General features: G+C 43.3%; 1 protein-coding gene across 4 annotated transcripts in view; it reads left to right on the top strand.

The window, feature by feature from the left end:
- Positions 1 to 7,570, top strand: part of SENP5 (SUMO specific peptidase 5) — a 32,062-nt gene extending 24,492 nt beyond the window's left edge. For all 4 annotated transcript variants that reach the window (XM_032697298.1, XM_032697297.1, XM_032697300.1 and 1 more), the window contains 4 exons: positions 752 to 889; positions 2,572 to 2,655; positions 4,051 to 4,101; positions 4,191 to 7,570. In XM_032697298.1, the coding sequence (XP_032553189.1) occupies positions 752 to 889; positions 2,572 to 2,655; positions 4,051 to 4,101; positions 4,191 to 4,301 (384 nt within the window). In that variant the 3' untranslated portion in view covers positions 4,302 to 7,570. The remainder of the gene's footprint in view (positions 1 to 751; positions 890 to 2,571; positions 2,656 to 4,050; positions 4,102 to 4,190) is intronic.
- The last annotated feature ends 8,287 nt before the right edge of the window (positions 7,571 to 15,857 follow it).

The following is a 15,857-nucleotide window of genomic DNA, read 5'->3' on the forward strand; positions in this document are numbered from 1 at the left end:
CTCCATTGAGCCTTCTCTTCTCCAGACTGAACAGCCCCAACTCTTCCAGTCTATCTCCACAGCAGAGGTGCTCCAGCCCTCTGAACATATTTTTGGCCTTCTTTGGACCTGCTCCAACAGATCCACATCCTTCTTATGTTGGAGGCCTCAGAGCTGGATGCAGTACTGCAGGTGGGGTGTCCGAAGAGTGCAGCAGGAGGGGCAGAATCACCTCCCTCAACCTGCTGGCCACAGTGTTTGTGATGCAGCCCAGGATGCAGTTGGCTTTCTGGGCTGTGAGTGCACATTACTGAGTTGTGTTGAGCTTCTCGCCAACCAATGCCCCAAAGTCTGTCACCTGTCCACAAGGCAGCTCTGATAAAAATCTGCTCGCACTGCAGGAGTGTCATTATTGAAGATATGTAGCTAACCTAAATCGGGGCTCGATTGTATTACCGTCATTACCTAAGATATCCCACTTCAACTCAAATGTTGTAGTGCAACGTGAGCAGGATTTGCCACAGATACACTGATGACTAACTGTGGTACTGTACAAGGCTTCTCAGCCGCTCTCTGGGCTGTAACTGTATTTTTTTTTGCCTACTAATAAATTGTGTATGAGATAAATGTGAATAATGTGGTGAAAGAGCAGAGGGGACAAAAGACTTCAGTTACGGGGTGGCAGAGAGGAGACGGATACAATTAATCTTTTGCTTTGCTGTGTTCTGCCTGTGGAATTGTATCTAATATATGTTGTTCTTCTTCTTGCCAGGTGGACTTATTCAAAAAGACTCTCTTGTTAATTCCTATTCACCTGGAAGTCCACTGGTCCCTCATTACTGTGAACATCCCCAGTCGAATTATTTCATTTTATGATTCCCAAGGCATTCATTTTAAGTTTTGTGTAGAGGTAAGAGTGACAGCTGTGTCTGTGAAGTTTGAACTGTTTTCTTAAACAAACACTCCCCCCTTTCTTCTGTTCAGCCATAAACTTTAAATGCAGTATGTCTGTCATTGTCCTGCTGTGTATGAAATGAGAATCAGTGTGTCCTGCTGAGCAGTCTGAAGCACAGATCTCGAGGGTCACACCAGAGCTGGGAGTTGAGGTCAGATTGCCTATTGCCTAATTAGGCTGACCATGTAGTCAGCACAGCTTTGGTTGACTCTGTCTTGTTACTCCTGCGAAAAGCAGGAGCTCAGAGCCCGGTTCCGTAGGGAAGCAGACGAGCCCCAAGGAGAGTGAGTGTCATTCTTTCATCTGTCAAGGTACTTGTGTTTAGGAAATGATGAATTGTGGTCCTTTTGAGGGTAGGTTACCTGGGTGAGAGAACAGGACTGAGATGCTGTAGTGTTGCCCAGTGGGGTTTACATGTAACCATGCTACTAACAGTGTGTTGCCTTTTTCCTTGGCCTGCGTTGGTACACACGGGGTGTTTGCCTCTGGTTATAACCCAGCAACCTTTAAAGGCTGCAACCTAAACACTGGAGTTAAATTATCAGTCTTCCTGGTAAAGAGCAGCCAGGAAATTTTTGCTGGGCCTAGCAAATTGTAATGACTTTCTTACAAAAGCTAATTTTGTCAACTTAATTGCTTGCTTGATGCAGCAGCCTTCTACTTTTAACTGTGTGTAGTTGTTGGCTTTACAGAAGAGTAGTAATTATTGTACCCAGGAGAGTTCCCAGCTAGGACTTCTGAATGAAGATAGTATGCCTGCTGGCATTTGCTGAGGATGAAGCTAATGTTTGTCCTGGGAGCAAGAGATCTCATGCTCTCCAGCTTCTGAATGTGCAGCATAAGCCAGGGGTCCCTCTCAGCAGCCCTGCGGTCTCTCCTGCAGTCTTGCAATGTGGCCTCTCCCATCCCACTCCAGGCAAGGCATTTGTATCTGAATGTCTCACAAACATGAGATACTTTTATTGCTGCCCTTTCTAGGGGAAGGAGGGGAGCAATATCCCAAACTCCACTGTGATCTACACACTTAAGCTGAATATTTGTGTGCTACCGTGTGTTTAAATTGTGCTATAAACCCCCAGCCTGTTTACAGAGAAGTAGAAGGATTTGCTTAAGCCAAGACCGTAGTCTCATTTATCTTGCTTCCTTCCCTTCGCTTGTGTCAGCTTATTTTTTCCTGTATGTCACTAAAACTGTCCCTGGAGCTTTGTTGATTAGCTACAGAACTCAGGCGTGTTGTGTTGAGGTTCGGGCAGGAAAATGTGATCGTATTGAACGCAAGGGCCTTGGTGTCAGCCAGTAAGCCAGGAAAAAACACATGCCAGGCTGCACTGTGTTTCTCTACATGTCTGGGAACACTCTGACCTTGTGTCTGAATGCCACAGCTAGTCTGGTATGAAGTATAGCAGTGGGGGCTGAGGGGTGTTAGAGCTCCACCCTAATCGACCAAAATGAGCCTTGATGGTAGAAGGCACAAGCACCCACCAGAGTTCATGTCTTTACCTCTAGATCTGAGCTCAGCTCCTAATGCTCCATGAAATTTGCTCCTTGTCAGAAGGATAGCAGACAGATGGCAATGTCTCTCTCCTGTTTCTTTAGCTGATGAATAATATTTTGCTTTTTTCCTTTCCTCTTTAAAGAACATTCGAAAGTATTTGCTGACTGAAGCAAAGAGAAGAATCGTCCCGAGTATCCTTCAGGGTTGGCAGACTGCTGTGACAAAGGTAATAGCAGCACTTTGAGCCCTGGAATCTGACTTTGTGGGAGATTTCATGAGGCTGCTTCTAAACCCATATATTTGTACAAGTAGTAAATGGGTTTATGCTGCACACGTGGAGGGTGCTGCGAGCGATGCAGGTAGTTACATATGGGAATTTGAGCTCTCTTCTAGCTCATTCAGCTCCTACCAGGTCTTTACCACTTTCTGCAGGTGACTTGGTGATCTGAGCCTTTCTCTGGACAATTATATATTGTGCAGCAAAACCTGCAGCTGGTGCCCATATTGACACGAGGTTCAAGGACTGAATGAGCTGGATACTCAAGCTTCCTCCCTTCTTCTGAAAGGGCTGTTCTGAATGCCAAAAGGATGGGGTTTGGTGAGGGAGGGAACAGGCTGATGCTGCTACTGCCAATATTTTATGTTTGCTATGGATAGAGGGCTTTGGTCTCCAGGGCTGTTTGTGGCACATTGCGTTTGATCGCAAGTAAACGAAGTCTGGCAACAATAAAAGGGAATAACTTGTGTGTAGTGTAAATGAGGGAATATGTAATTTGTGTAGCCATCCCATAATGGCTCCAAAGATATAAAACAGGTCATTGCACACTAGACATACTCCCAACAGCTCCCTCCTCACACAGGTTTATTTTTAGATGCTGATACAATGATGAAATGATTCCTCTCTGCACTCATGCACAACCTGTGCAGTCAGTTCGTTCTCCTGCATTCTGTGAGGCAGAAGATCTGGGAGTTGAGGAAAAACAATTACTTTTCCTCTTCAAGTGCTGGAGATATAACAGCACTAATGTGTGGAACTTTTTAGCTCTGCATATCAAAATTGAGCATGTTTGAGGAAATAATGAAGGTTGGAAGTTATCATTTGAGACTGCCTTGTTCAGTCCTGTTGTCTGGCAATGGACTATTCATCATGTTCCCTGAGACCCTTTGCTGTGGCTGGGGGAAGAAGGCCACTGCTGGTAGCATGGGTGCTGAGAGTAATCTTCCTCTAGGCCTGTGTGACTTTGCTGATACAGTTTTGTCCTGTGTAAAGCAGATAATGCTGTACAAACATTTATTTAAACTAATTGAGAAGCTGTTCTGTGTAGGTCACTAAAAGAAAATAAACTTGAAATAAAGACTTGTAATTTATTTTCTGTCCTACACTATATATTTTTCTAAATGTTAGGTGTTATTCTAACAAGGTGTTTGAGTGTCACCTTGCAAAATGTGGGATCAGAGTAAATAATTGCAACTCCAGTTTCTGGTGCTGCAGAACAGCTCTGAGAACGAGACGACTGATTGCTATGAAGATCTCCTTTTGGACTTTAAACAGGAATTAGAGAACAAAAGAAGTAAAAGGATAAAGATCTAACATGTCTCTCCTTGTTTCTTTTCTTTTTAGTGCATTCCACAACAGAAGAATGACAGTGACTGTGGGGTTTTTGTGCTCCAGGTAAGAGTACTGCTTTTTACAATCAGTGGCCTGTATTGTTCATATAGTAAATGTTCTTTATTTCAACCAAGCCTTTTCCTTTTCCCCAGTACTGCAAGTGCCTCGCCTTAGACCAGCCTTTTCAGTTCTCCCAGGAAGATATGCCCCGAGTGAGAAAAAGGATTTACAAGGAGCTGTGTGAACGCCAGCTAATAGACTAATAAAATGCAGCCAACCTAATTTCTCTGGCATTTCTGACAAGTTGCAGCTGGTGTTTGTGTACTTGAATTTCTGAAAACTTCCAAGAATTTTGAGCGATTCTCAGCTGAGTGGTGTGGCCACTGTCGTTACCTCAATTTTTGACAAGTTCTTTAACTGGCAGAACATAACAGAGCTGCCGTAGAATATTCCTAATGTCAGTTTGGTTCTCTTATGTTCTTTCCTGTATTTAATATTTATTATCTCAGCATGCATATAGGCAAAGCATGCAACTAAAACCATAAAACTGTAGATTTGGTGCACCTTTGAGATGTAGCTAGAAATGACAAATACAGGTGAATTTGTCTGGAAACATAAAGATGCATGGTATGTTTTCTGATGCAATAATGCTTTGAATGTATCAAAAAAAATCAATGCCATAAAAAGAACAGCTAGTACCTATTTGGTAGTTACATTGTCCCTGTTGTGGCTGTACAGTACTGAATACCACTTTTTAGGGTGGCTAAGCTCATCTACAGTTCTAATTTGTGAAGACTCCTTTTTAAAATAGTTCAAATTGGTAATAAAGTTTGTTCTGTTAACATTTATCTGGCTGCCATTATCAGCCTGTCCCTATAGATAAAAAGCAGCCTTTGCACAAATAAAGCTTCAGCACTTGTCTGTATAATAGGAACTACAGAAGTGTTCAGTCGGTCAGATTGATTTAAGTTCCTAGATGCTGCAGAAGTCTCCATGATGTGTGTATTAAGGAGAATTACAAAGCTGGCCCTGAAGAGTCACAGCTTAGATAGTAAAATAAACTCCTTGGCTGTAACTGTTTACATCTCAGATGGTTTTGAGTCATTTCTCAAATTCACAATATGCAGTGAAACGTACCATTTTGGCATTTCTTCCTTCAGCTCTGTCTTCAAAGCTTGTTGTCTTTAACCTCCCGTTGACTTTTGCTTTTGTTCAAATATAAATTAATTCATTTCTGCTGCATCTGCTGTTTGATTGTCCCTGGTTTGTTTGCGTTCAGTAGCACCGATGGGTCTGGTTGGTAATAACAGCATTTGTGGTGGGTGCTGTACAGACACAACGAGGTTGTGTCACTCTGCTCCAGAGGGGTGGGAGGCTGCGAGTCCAGCACTGAGCTTTGTGGTGTTATTGCACTGGGTGGGGATAGGTGAGAGCAGTGGATCTGTTGGGTTTTTCACCTTGGTCTGTAAACTATGATGTGCTCCTTGCTGAAGAGAGCTACTTCTGTTTGAAGAGACTGTTATCTGGCGCTGCTACACCAGCAAATGTCTTTGCTGTGTTTTTCTGCCAGATAAAGGAGTGAGCCCAGAGAAAAACTATTTTCATTGCTAAACATCATCTGTTGCACAGCTTCACTTTGTGTCTGTCCATAGTCCTGGCTTTCAATGGAGGAAAACGACTTTGACTTCCTTGTCTTGCAAATTAATTTAGACTTGAGCTAAGCCAGGTGCAAATCCCTGCTAAAGGACTGGAGGGAGCAGGGGGAAGTGAGGGAGTGCCAAGCACAGTCAGGCTGGGAAGTGGAAGCGTATGTGCACTGTGCTGTGCTAGAGGAGTTCCTGCAGTATCCTTGCGTGTTCCCACTTCCCTTTGTTGGCAGCTGGCAAGGACTGGCTTAATTTAGCAAGATAAGGAAAGCTTTAAGCACTTGGTTAGATAATTTAAACAAGGAATTTATTGAATCAAAAAGAACCTTAAGACCCAGACAGGCTAAACATACATTTGCCCATCAAGTAGCACAGAGCACCACACACAGCACATGGTTTATTTGTGTTTCCCTGAGATGTTACTGGTAAGAACAGCAGCACCTTCTTTGGGCAAGTGATTGCGAGCAATGGAGGGTGACTTCCATGAAAATTGCAATTTGGGATGTAGTTTCTCATATGGGATAGCACATGTGACCCAGTGCTGCCATTCTTGTCTTCTCTCTGCTCTGGTATCACGTGAACAGCTTCAGTGCTTATTCTGCCATGTGGTAGGACAGCTGATCCAGGCTACACCTAGCCCAGAGGACAGAGGAGTTCTCACCTCAATGCAGCTTGTCCCTGTATGTATATACCAGTATGAATGAATAATACTCAGGTGGCCAGGAAGAGACATGAAGGTGGTGCCAACTTTGGGTGCATGCAAGGCAGGCTTTACTCTCAAGCAAGACTCCTGGCAGAAAGGGAGTGGAATACAGAAACAGAACTGCATAAGCAAGTTGCTTTTATTTTCAGAACTTAAGCTATTTGGTAAGGAAGCTTGAAAGGTGTCCCATGACGCCGTATCAGCCTGGGAGACTCAGTGCCTCCGAGAAAGACCCTTACGTTTTTGTGAAAGTTGCCTCATTGATGGATGTTTTTCATTGCATGGGAATGTGCTGAAGCACTGGACTACAGGCAGTTGTTTCCTAAAGCTTGGTGCCTGCTGCTGGTTGGTAGGTATCCATCTTACTCTTATAGGAGAGGTAGTGAAGAGTCTTTAATTGTGATCCTTTATCAGTTGCATCTGCAAAAGCACAGTATTCCTGTGAACCGCGTGTTTAACGTGGGTGCTTTGAAGCACGTGCATATGTGTCCCAGATCGTTTGAGGGGAGGGGGATTGCATTTGAATGTGCTGCCTTGTGAACTGGGGAACAGGGTGGGGAAACATGCATGTTGGAAAGAACTTCTTATGTGCTTTCTTGTCATCTAGAGGTTTCCTGACAAGTGTTCCAGTTGGTTATGGGGCAGCACAGAGGAGTTGCACTTGAGTCTCCAGCTGTGAACACACCAGTGAGGGGCCTCTGAAAAAAAGGAGGGGAAATTGAAAACAGAGCTAATGTAAGCAAAGTATGTTGGTGCAGGGTTGAAATTAATCACAGACAGTCAGAATCTCAGGCTCTGTAATGGTGTATCCTGTGAAACTGGACTAATTAACTCCTCCTTGAGAATGTCTTTGATGCCTTAAAGGAGATGGACTCCATAATCTGTAGTCATTTTACTAGTTCTTAAAACATTCAGAACTATGTAGAGTGTTTTTATTATGAGAGGCACATTTATGTGGATGTAGTTATGGCTGTTAGCAATTCCATTAATGTGATCTTCAGATTTTCATAAATCACTCTGAACTGGTTTGGTGGATGCTTAAATTTCATGACTTGTTCCAAAGAAATTGTCTCGCTGTGCTGATTTATACAAATAGTCCCAGAACTGGTGAAGCCTCTGTCTCGTGTGTGACAAATTTAAGCTACCTGAGTTGTAATAAACCTTAAACAGAATTGAAAATGAATTATCAGTTTCCATTTCATTTGCTTTAATCTATAGTCTTAAATGACTGTGTCCCTGATACAAATCAATAAATGCAAAATGTGGCCTTGATTCTGCAAGGTGAATAGAGAGATGCCTATTGCTGAGCTGCTGGGTACTTGTAGAATGGAGGCTGGCTCTTTGTGCTATCTACTATGCAGTTGCTCTGTTCTTACCTGGCTCTCTTGAGTGTGAAGGTGATATTTTGAATGTTTCACATGCACTGATTACCAAGCCAGACAGTCTTGCGCACAGTTGCTGCCTCGTGTTGTATCTCCAGTGTAATGCTTAACTTGCCTTTTACTTTCTGAGAGTTTTGAGTGGCATTATCTACTGTAGCATTTACTCAATTCATCGTGAAAATTTGAACCTCAGGAAGTGGAGTCAACTCCACTGAGCAGCAACTGTGTGTCGTGGGTGTGCTCTTGCGTTGAATGAAGTCCATGTTCCTGTGAAGTAATAAAATTGAGTTTTACCATAAACCCTGTTTTCTTTCAGTGGTTTGGTTTCAGTTTAATTTTAAAAGCAATTGATGTGATGGTTGAGGGAATGTTTGTAGCAGCTTGTTTTGGGATCTGTGTTATTAGGAGAAGCCTCTCCAGTTGATTAGTTCAATAGCTCTGAACTGCACGCTAATGATGCTCTCTGTCTTGCAGTGGTATAACTTACTGGGGTTTGACTTCTGACAACATACAAGTTTGGAGATGTCACCCATTGCATAAATAAGGGTTGAAATCTTGCATTAGACACTTTCTATTAAGGTGGCATTTAAAAAACACAAATCTGTCAACAGAACACGTAAGACTTAAATTGCTTTTCTGGATCAAACTATATTAGTGCCCTTCTTGTATTACTTGTGGATTTAGCCGTGTAACCATAGAGTTAAATCTTGTCTTTGCCAAGTTTTTCAAAACTATACAGCTTGTGAATTTGTGATAATGGTGAGAATGAAGGCTTAGCAAATGTCTCTTTAAGCTATTAATCATGAGACTGGCAACATCATTGTCTTTATTACATTCATAATTTAAAAATCCTATCATGGAGGAGGATACATGGATGCTTGTTAAATATATTCTTCAGTGGAAAGTACTAAGAAATCAGATCATTAAAGTACAGAATCATAAGAGACACTAGAGCCTTGCCAGGAACAATAATTACTATTTATATGTAATAGGCACTGGGAGGGAAGGAGATGAGTCTGATTTGCTTGTGCCTGAACTTAATGGGTTTTATGAGTAACCAGCTAGAAGGATTTGGGGATTGAATTTTGTTTTGGAGCGTATAATATTACAAACTATAGAGCTAAAAACTGTTGCAAACTGAGTGAAATATCTTGAGAAATCAACTGGTTTGTTTTCTCTCAACACAAGTAAGCAGAACATGTGCAAAGCAGCTCCAGCTCTTGCCTGAAATTCTGATGAGTTCTTAATTCTTGGGTTTGATTTCAGCATTGCTGGTAACTCACCTCCCCTAATGCGGCACTTTCTTGAGGTTACAGACCTTACCTAATGCTAAGGTTACCTGGGGCAACTTTGGGAAGTGGCTGAGAGGAGGAGGGATCAAAAATCCATTGGGGAATCTGCTTGCACCACCTTGTGATAAATGTGTTGTGGGAGGAAGGGCAGGGGAGTAACTGAGCTTTAAATAAGATGTATTTAGCTGGATAATGTGGGTCAGGTCATGTTTATGGTACATGAGCTTGGTGCAGACAAGGAGCCATCTTGTTTAAGGAAACCTTTGGTCTGAGTAGGAGAGAAATGTAGGGAAGAGGTACCTTCTGCAGGGATCATTGCTCTGCCTGTAAGAACGCTATGTCTTGCCTCAAGCCCGTGCATTTTAGATCAACTTAATGCAGGCAGCAACTGCAGCAAAGGAGAAAACTCCCTCTGCAGTGTTCAGCTGAACATCACGTTTATTTAGGGCACTCGGAGCTTGACAATTTCTCCTCAGGCTCTCTGACAGCTCCAGCCCATTGAAAAGCTGACAGGCGGCTGCTGCTCCTCTGCAAACGTGGGGCTGCCGAAGGCACTTAGAGATTCAGTCGATTCAGCTCACCTTTCAGTTCCTGGCTTCTTTGGGGTTTTAGGTTTGACTGGGGGGGGGAGGGAGGGAAGTGAGAGGGGTTGTTGTTTTTAAAGAAGTCTGAAGTACAGGTAGTTTTAAGGTAAATCATTCAGGAAACTTGGCTTAGGACATCTGCTCTCAGTTTTGCATACTGAAATGCTTCTGTTTCACGATTAATGGGCAGAAAAGAGTCTTTGGGGCAGAATTTTTGGCAGAGTTTTGGGTTTTGTCCTCCAGTGGATGACCCTTCAGGTAAATGTTTCTTTTTCCTTTAAAACATAAATATGGCTAAAAGATGCTTAAGAACTAATGAAATGCGTTGCCTTAAATTAATGGCCACTTAGGATTCGTATAGGCACTTGATTGTCCCCAGACAGGATGTCCTAGTCTTTAGAAGGAACTGGGATGTATTTTGAGGGATCAGTGCTATTTAGAAAACAGGGAGCATACAGGTTCAGCTCCCAAATTCACTGTTTGATTATTTTACCAGAACAAACATCAGAACGCAGCATTTGGGTTCTGGTGCAGTTCTTAGCAGGGCTGTAGCTCATGGCCTTTCCTGTGGCTGGGGAGGTTCCCTGGGTGCAGCCTGAGTCAGATAGATCTTCCCAGGGTACTCTTTGGCCACCAGATGTCACGCAAGGACCACCAGAACAGCGTGTGCTGCCGCACGCTCCAGCTCCTGCCCATGGGTTGACCAAGCCATGGTGTCCTGGTTGCGTGTTGCCTGCCACGTTGGTGGTTGTCTTCTCACACGTTTTTCAGCAAAGTCTGCACTGCACTTGCAGAAAGAATGTGTCTGTTAAACCAAACCCCCTCCCCCACACCTTCCACCCACCATGAAATCCACTGAAAATCCCTCTGTATCAAACATGTAAGTGTTTGGCTCCAGCGCGATTACTCCAGAGTCCCATCAATTTTACAAATTGGCCGAAACATTTTTTGGTAAAGAAGTCTTGCATACCAGAAGTCTTTAGTCTGATCAAACTGCTACCCTACCATAGATCACAACTGTTATTTTTATAACTCTGTATTACCGTGGCAAATGCTGGGAGGGGGGAGAAACCACATCAGTAGCAGCTTCTGTCTGATTTGTGGTCATATGCTTATGACTTGACATGGTTTTGCAAATAACTAAACAAAACCAGGAATTCATTTAGGGGGGAAAAAAGAAAACAAACCCAAAACTCCAAAAAACTGCTGCATCAAATATCTTGTGTGGAGAGTCTGACTTGCTCACAATTTGAATCTTTTAATGGAAAATGGTTCAGAGCAGGAATGGGAACCAGTTGCCTTGTGTTAGAGAGCTGGGGCTGTTCTGTGGTGTTAGCCACTGCCAAACACTGTGACAGCCTCTGGGCCATGGATTTTTTTGAATTTTTATTAATTGCTGGTGCTGTCAGGCTTTATCTCGGGCTTTAATCCTAAATTTAGTAACATTCAGTGCTCCTTTTCTCTGCAATACCTTTATAAATTCCCATATAATCTGATCTCTAATTTTAAAGCCATCTGTCATTCTTGAGCTGTATATTTTCCAGCTTTAAAAGGTCTTGTTGAAGGCAAATTTAAATTCATGGCCTACTGAAAATGCATTTTTCTTTAAATAATTCATCGGTTAAATGTCTTGAACTTGTGTTTGTGTAGCTGGTGAGTCGGGGGGCAGATGGTGGGATACCTGCATAGTCCTTGCACAGATGCCACATCCACGCACTGCTCACCCCACAGCAGCAGTGGGACCTTGCTGCATCGACACCCCACCCAGGGACCAACCTTCAGAGGTGTCCCCTGTCTGTCACACGCTGTCCTGTTCACTAGGTGGCATTGCTTCCTAGCCTAAAAGCCTCTAAAATAGTTCATTAATTATGCTAATCCCCGCAGTGAACTGCACTGCGATGGCTTTGCCTTGGGTCTTTTTTTCTCTGCTTTGCTGGTGGGATTTCTTGGGTTGAGAGACCTGCAGCATCCTCATCTCAGCTGTTGAAGTTCTGGGTGTAGGGAAGGCTTTGTCTTGGAAAACTTGAAAGAACCTGTTGGGAAAACACTGAGCATAGTGCCCTTGCTGTTGGTAGCCAGCTCTGTGGTCCCAAGTCTACCAAGTCATTGCCCTCAAGTTACTGACTTGAATTATCATCTTTAATAAAAATGTGAATGTACTTGCTGCATGGGATAGCTGGAGCAGGGATGGTGAAGCCTTGCCTGTCCTAGAGTGGGACTGAAGTGTGCTGATGTGGGAATCCTTTCCAACATCAGACCAACCACAGAGGCAGCAGCAGAGCAAGGTGCTCTGGATGGTAGTGAGCTACTAATCATCACTTGGGTGTTTTGAGGGAGATTTGTTCATTTTTTTTTCCAGGTAGCCCAGTTATTTTACATTCTTACGCCCTTCCTTCTCTTCCTTTCTCCATCTCTAATTAAGGGCCGAAACATTGTGTCTGTTGGCAATGGAAATTAATCGGAACTTTTGGTAAGTTTTAAAATGAGGACAGGAATTTTGTCTTTACAGGCTCATTTTAGTACCAGGAATACTTGGTTTGTCCATGGGACACATCAAGAAGGCAGGTCCCTGTAAGGGGTAGCTCTCACCTCTGTGAGGTGTGAGGTCCTGGGTGTGTGAAATCACAGGAACCTGCCAGGCTGAGAACAGTTGAACCCGCTGGGGGCGGCTGATGCTGTGCTTGGCTGAGAGCAGGGTGCTGCCCCTCGAAGAAGAGGCTCCTGCCACTTCCCAGCCCTAAATTTCAAGTGTGCCTCTCAGCCTGCAATATTGATGCCCCTTTCCTTTGCAAACCGTGGATGTGCCACATCTGAGACCTCCAGATGCAGCTCCGTTCTGAGCTGGTCAGGATGATGTAGTCCCTCTCTGGGCTCAAGCATAACCTCGCTTTGTTCTCATGAAAGGACAAGGCAAAGTAGTTTTTTGAACAAGACTTTTAATGAACAAGCAAGATAAAAATAATGTAAATTGAAGATCCTGCTTCTCATGTGTATTTATTAAAAACTACAGAGTTGTTCATTCTTGCTGTGTAGTATAATTGCTAAAACATGATTTGTAACCAAATATAGCTGCTTGCATTAAAAATGGCACTACTTCTTACTAGGGAGGATGATATGGTAAAGGAATGCTCATTTAAACAATTACATAGTTCAATTTTTGTATTCAAAACCTCAGCTTTTTCACTTTTAAAAAAGTGAACGTAACCTTGAGATATTTTTTAACTTGAATTTTGTTGGACTGCACTTAGATAAAGGATGATATGCAATTAAAATAAACAATATACTTTTAAAACTGGTTATATACAGAAATGAAACTTGTCAAGCCATGTTTTGCATTTCAAAGTGATTGAGTAAAAGATAATGAATGTGGCAGATTCTGGTCACAACAGGATGATGACGCCTTTCATTGTCCAGGGGCCTCTGTAGCCAGAGGATTTCCAGAAGCCATTTAGGGAGACCAAGGGCTTATTTACTGGTTTAGTACCTACAGAGTTTCAAAATGGTTTGTGTGGCTTTTTTCTCTGAAATTCTAAAATTTATAGCTCTTAATCTTCCATTGTGGACTCATTTGCTGGGTGAGCAAGGACAGGAAGACTCCCTGGTTTCCCAGTTCCATCTGAGCTGGGCTGGGTGAAGATCCTCTTGCCCTACATTTGGTAGCCGGATTGGAAACTGGTGGCATGAGGAGATGAGCTTTCTGTGTGACAAAATGTGCAGATAATTACACTGAAGTAAATAAATTCACCCTTTGTTCCAGTCTAAAGACTGGATGTGATGTTTTAGTGTGGGACCCAATGCACTTGAGTACCCAAAGTGTAAGCTATCAGCTGAAGGTGGAGGATGCTGCTTTCTGGATTTGTAACCTGCTAAAAATCCCACATCCCTGAAACTGAGGCTCCTGAGGAGCGAAGTCAGCATGTCTTGTCTGTATGTGGATAATAGATTACACTCAGATTTTTGCCTTGGTGCGTGCTGTGGCATTCAACTTTAGACACAGGTTATTTCTTTTAAATGGCAAGTGGATGTTTGACCCAAATCACCCAAAGCTGGCCTTTTTTTAAAAATCTAGTTGTTGTTGACCTGAGAGCAGACAGTCAAGGCTGTGAGTCGGTGGCTGTTTGCTGTGCATGGCAGGGTTCCCAAGGCCTCCTCATTTCTCTCGTGCCCTCAGCTGAAGGTTTAAATACTTGCTGGCTGAAGCTCGGTGTTGACTGGAGAGAGGATGGGTTGTGGCATTTCTGGTGTGCAGGAAAATGCCTTTCAAACCTCCTCTCTGGTGTTTCCCAGGGTCTTCAAGAGCCAGTTGTATATCCACACCTTTCATTCCTAAGGATCCCTCTTGTGAGAACCAGCTATAAACTGTTTTGAGATGCCTTTAAAAATCAATAGTCTTAAAAAAGAGTAAACAAGTTCTTCTGATTTGAGACGAAGTCTCCAAGAGCCTGCAGATGTCTCTGGGGAGGTTCATCAAAACCATCCTCAGCTCCACTACCATGCCAGAATTTTCATCGGGGAAAAAGAACAATTGTATTTAATTTGAAATGCTCTTTAGGAGAGGATAACTTTTATTAGAATTAAAATTAGGTGGGGTTTTTTTAAGTTGCTGGAAAATCTTGGATACTTTCAACCTTATCTAAACAAAAACATTGATTTTTGGTTAGATGTCTCCAAAGCCACACTTCTGAAAGCTCATTCAACAGGATACTTAAAGATTTTATTTCTGTCCCAAAGGTGAAAGAAAACAACTTCAAAATGTCAGAAATGCTGTTACCTGATGAGGTCTATTTTTTGTAAGGTCAAGAAAAAATGATGGATACAGTAACAAGTGTTTGTGCTGTTACCTTTTAAAATATATATGTGATGCTCAAGTTCATAAACTAGTGCATGCCTTTCAGAACCTAAAAAATAGCAGCAGGAAGCAGGAGTCCTTGGTCTGTCCCTCCTTGTTTCTCCTGAAATCGATTTTGTTTAAGTTCTTCTGGTGTAAATAATTTTAATGAAAAGGAGAAAATTGCTAGGTGGAGTTTATCATCTGGAATATATAGGCTTAGATGGTTTCTTGAAATACAGAAGACAGGTGAGCAGAGCTCAGAATGCCCTGGAGAAATAGTACCCAACCCTTTAAAAAGAAAATTTAAAAAAAAATAAAAATCAGTTGTTATCCTGCAGTGGGCTGACCTGGTGCCCAAGTGTGTGATGGAGCTGCCCCTGTCCCCAGTGGACACCCTGCAGGGCCCAGACCCCTTTCTCTCAGCCATCGAAACAGGGGCCAAGAGAGGCCTCACCCTCCACACTTCATTTTCTCAGAACTGTGGTTCCAAGAGATGGGGGAAGCATGTTTGTGAAGGGGAGGGGGAAAAAGGGGACTTGAGCAAGATTATGATCCATCCCATGATGGATTTGTGTGATCCATGATCACACTTGCTCTGTGCTACTGTTTTCTTCTCTGCAGTTCTGATAAACATATCAGTTTGAGGACAAAACAGAGAGAAAACACTTGAGTTAGGATGGGACCAACTGGGTCCCAGTCTGTCTCCTTCAGGAGAGGGTTGCATGCAGGAATGCATCTCTACAGAGTTTTGTGCTCTCACAAAAGCTCTTTGTGCCTTCGGGCTTTACTGATGAGACATCCTCTGAGGTGGTGGATCAAAATTTAGTTTGCCCCACTCCCCCTCACCTTCATCATGGTCCCCTAGAGCATCCTTCACCCAGCCCTGCACCTCCATGCCAGCCTGCCAGGGGCTGGTACAGGTACAGCTCCCAGCTCTGGTCATTCCGACCCTGCCCTGATCCTCTCCCTGGTCATCTCCGTGTGGTTTTATCACCTCAGTGTGATTTTGGCACAAACACTGCCCAGGGCTGTGGTGATGAGCCCCGTTCTCCTTCCTGCCTGTGCCTCTGCCATCAGCAGTGACCGTCCCCAGGGCATCGCAGCAGCGAGCAGGAACCTCTTTGCTGACACCGGCGGGCGTTCGAGGGGGTCCGTAAAGCTTTGCAGACAATTTTCTCTCTGTTATTGTTTTAAACTCCATGTTAGCCATTCCTGCTTCCCAGGTTTCTGCGTGTTTCAAATTATTTTCCCCAGAGGCATCGACAGCATTTTTCCAAATTGAATCTCATTTATTTTCTACCCAGGTTTCCAGTCTCTCTGGGGCCCTTTGTATTATTTCTCAGTCCGCACTGCCGTGTACAATATATCCTAATTTAGTATC

This window comes from Chiroxiphia lanceolata, chromosome 10, assembly GCF_009829145.1.
Source record: "Chiroxiphia lanceolata isolate bChiLan1 chromosome 10, bChiLan1.pri, whole genome shotgun sequence".
NCBI classification, from domain to species: Eukaryota; Metazoa; Chordata; class Aves; order Passeriformes; family Pipridae; genus Chiroxiphia; species Chiroxiphia lanceolata.